The sequence below is a fragment of the Lactuca serriola genome, chromosome 1, assembly GCF_051521515.1.
Source record: "Lactuca serriola cultivar US96UC23 chromosome 1, Lser_US96UC23_V15, whole genome shotgun sequence".
Classification (NCBI taxonomy): Eukaryota; Viridiplantae; Streptophyta; class Magnoliopsida; order Asterales; family Asteraceae; genus Lactuca; species Lactuca serriola.
Genome location: NC_136408.1, coordinates 196,245,422 through 196,247,389, shown reverse-complemented (window position 1 = coordinate 196,247,389; position 1,968 = coordinate 196,245,422). Strand labels below are relative to the sequence as shown.

The 1,968-nt window shown below is 32.6% G+C and overlaps 1 protein-coding gene across 1 annotated transcript; it reads right to left on the bottom strand.

Annotated features, from left to right (window-relative positions):
• Positions 1 to 284: 284 nt before the first annotated feature.
• Positions 285 to 1,665, bottom strand: LOC145072347 (putative glutathione S-transferase). The gene is made up of 2 exons (XM_079018757.1): positions 1,213 to 1,665; positions 285 to 864 (listed from the first exon to the last, which is right to left on the bottom strand). The coding sequence occupies exons 1-2, from the start codon at positions 1,537 to 1,539 to the stop codon at positions 511 to 513; spliced, it is 681 nt and encodes a 226-aa protein (XP_078874883.1). The 5' UTR covers positions 1,540 to 1,665; the 3' UTR covers positions 285 to 510.
• Between the last annotated feature and the right edge of the window lie 303 nt (positions 1,666 to 1,968).

Genomic DNA, 1,968 nt, shown 5'->3' with positions numbered 1-1,968 from the left:
ATAGTCTCAATTTATTGTTTTGGTATTTTTTTAGTAGTTGTCTCAAACTTGAGGGACCTTGGTTGTTATTTCTTTAATTTGGTGTTTGAGTTTTGCTTTTAAAACTCTGGTTGACTCTTTTGTACACAGATACTTGATTTTCTTTTTGTGAATAAAATTAGGGGTTGGTTTTTTCCCTGATATTTGTGAGTTATCGGCATTCAATTGAATCAACGATAGTTTGTTCTTACTTATTCTTTCAATTAGTCACGTACGCTGCATCAAATACTTTGGTAAAAAAAAAAATAACACGTCGTTCATGAAAATAGTTCTTGGAAAAATAACACACAAATATTAAAAAATTACACTTTCCAGATCACAAAATAAATCATTAATTACTTATCAAGTTGTCATTAAGAAACATTCCACGAGAAATGGATTGAATTCTTCAACGTAATTAATGAGAAGCATCCCACAAGATACGGATTGATTTCCTAATAACATAAAACAAACAACCTAATTTAATCCAAACTAGTCTTCTACGCCAATGTTCTTTCGGTATACAATTGTATAATCATAAATCTTCTGTGGATCCGGAAGACTCTTGGAAACACTCTCCCTTTTCATGCATCTTGTAGCCCAAGCAAACAACTTTGGATTGTCGATCTTAAGACTGAAGCCCCCAAGAGTCTCATATGTAAAGAAATGGTTGTAGTAAGACATCAGTGCAATATCAACATAACCAAAGGCATTACCCAAAAAATAAGGCTTATCCCCAAGCTCCCCTTCTAAAACATTGAGGTACCCCAAGCATTCATGCCTTGCTTTTTGCATCTCTTCGCCTTTTGGGCCCGAATTGAATTTCATCGCAACGGTATATATAACCTATCAAATATCAATGTTCACAAAGTATGTATAAGCGTTATGCTTTAGATAATCTCAACCTATGACGCATTTTTTACATTAAAAACAATAAAATAGATAATGCAAAGAAATGATTATTTCATCTATGATGTGTTGAATCGTTTTTACATCAAAAATATATTTCAACTATATTCTCTTTTCGTAACTTATATAGTTTTTTCATAACGATCCTTCTATTACCTTTTTAGATTAGAAATGTGTTATTTTTCTTTTTTAATTACTATACCTTTATAAATTAATATTACATCATTATAACAAAACAAATTATTTGTGGCAAGATATTAAAGAAGACAAATATATATATCATACCTTATCAATATAGTCAGCCCAAAACCTGGCTTGAGATCTGAGATAAGGATCTGAAGGCAACAATGGTGATTCACCCTTCCACGACTCATCAATGTACTCGACTATGATTTTGGATTCACATACAGATCTTCCCTTGTGAATCAAAACTGGGATTTTTTTATGAATCGGGTTGCACTTGAGAAGAAGAGGGCTTTTGTTGTGTAGGAAGACTTCTTCTTTGTACTCGTACTTGACACCCTTTTCAGCCAAAGCAATTTTAACCCTTGCACCAAACATGCTTAGTGGCCACCCCAACAACACTACCTCAGATTCTCCCATCGATCTCATTGATTTCTTCACATTCAAATTAGAAAAGAGAACCAATGTATAACAAAAATAAAGAAATGGAAAAAGGATATATAGGAAATTATTGAAGTGTGATTGCACAAAGGACAAAGCACAGTTTGTAGCCCCCTCTAATTAAAAACAACCTGATTTTGTCCCCTTTATAAAGTTTTATATCTATTAAAAAAACGAGATTTTGGAGGGACTTGGGTATGATGCAAGTTCACCTTAAACTAAATTTTAGGATGATCTGGATATGATAAGTTCACAATTTAATAAATTTATTTAATAAAAAAAGACAAAATTGCAAAAATGGTCCCTGTGGTTGGCAAAATTCTGTAGTTTTGGTCCAAAACGAAATATTGGTGTACCACTGGTCTAATTTTAGATACCTTGTGTGGTTTTGGTCCCTATGGTTGTATTTTCTTGTGT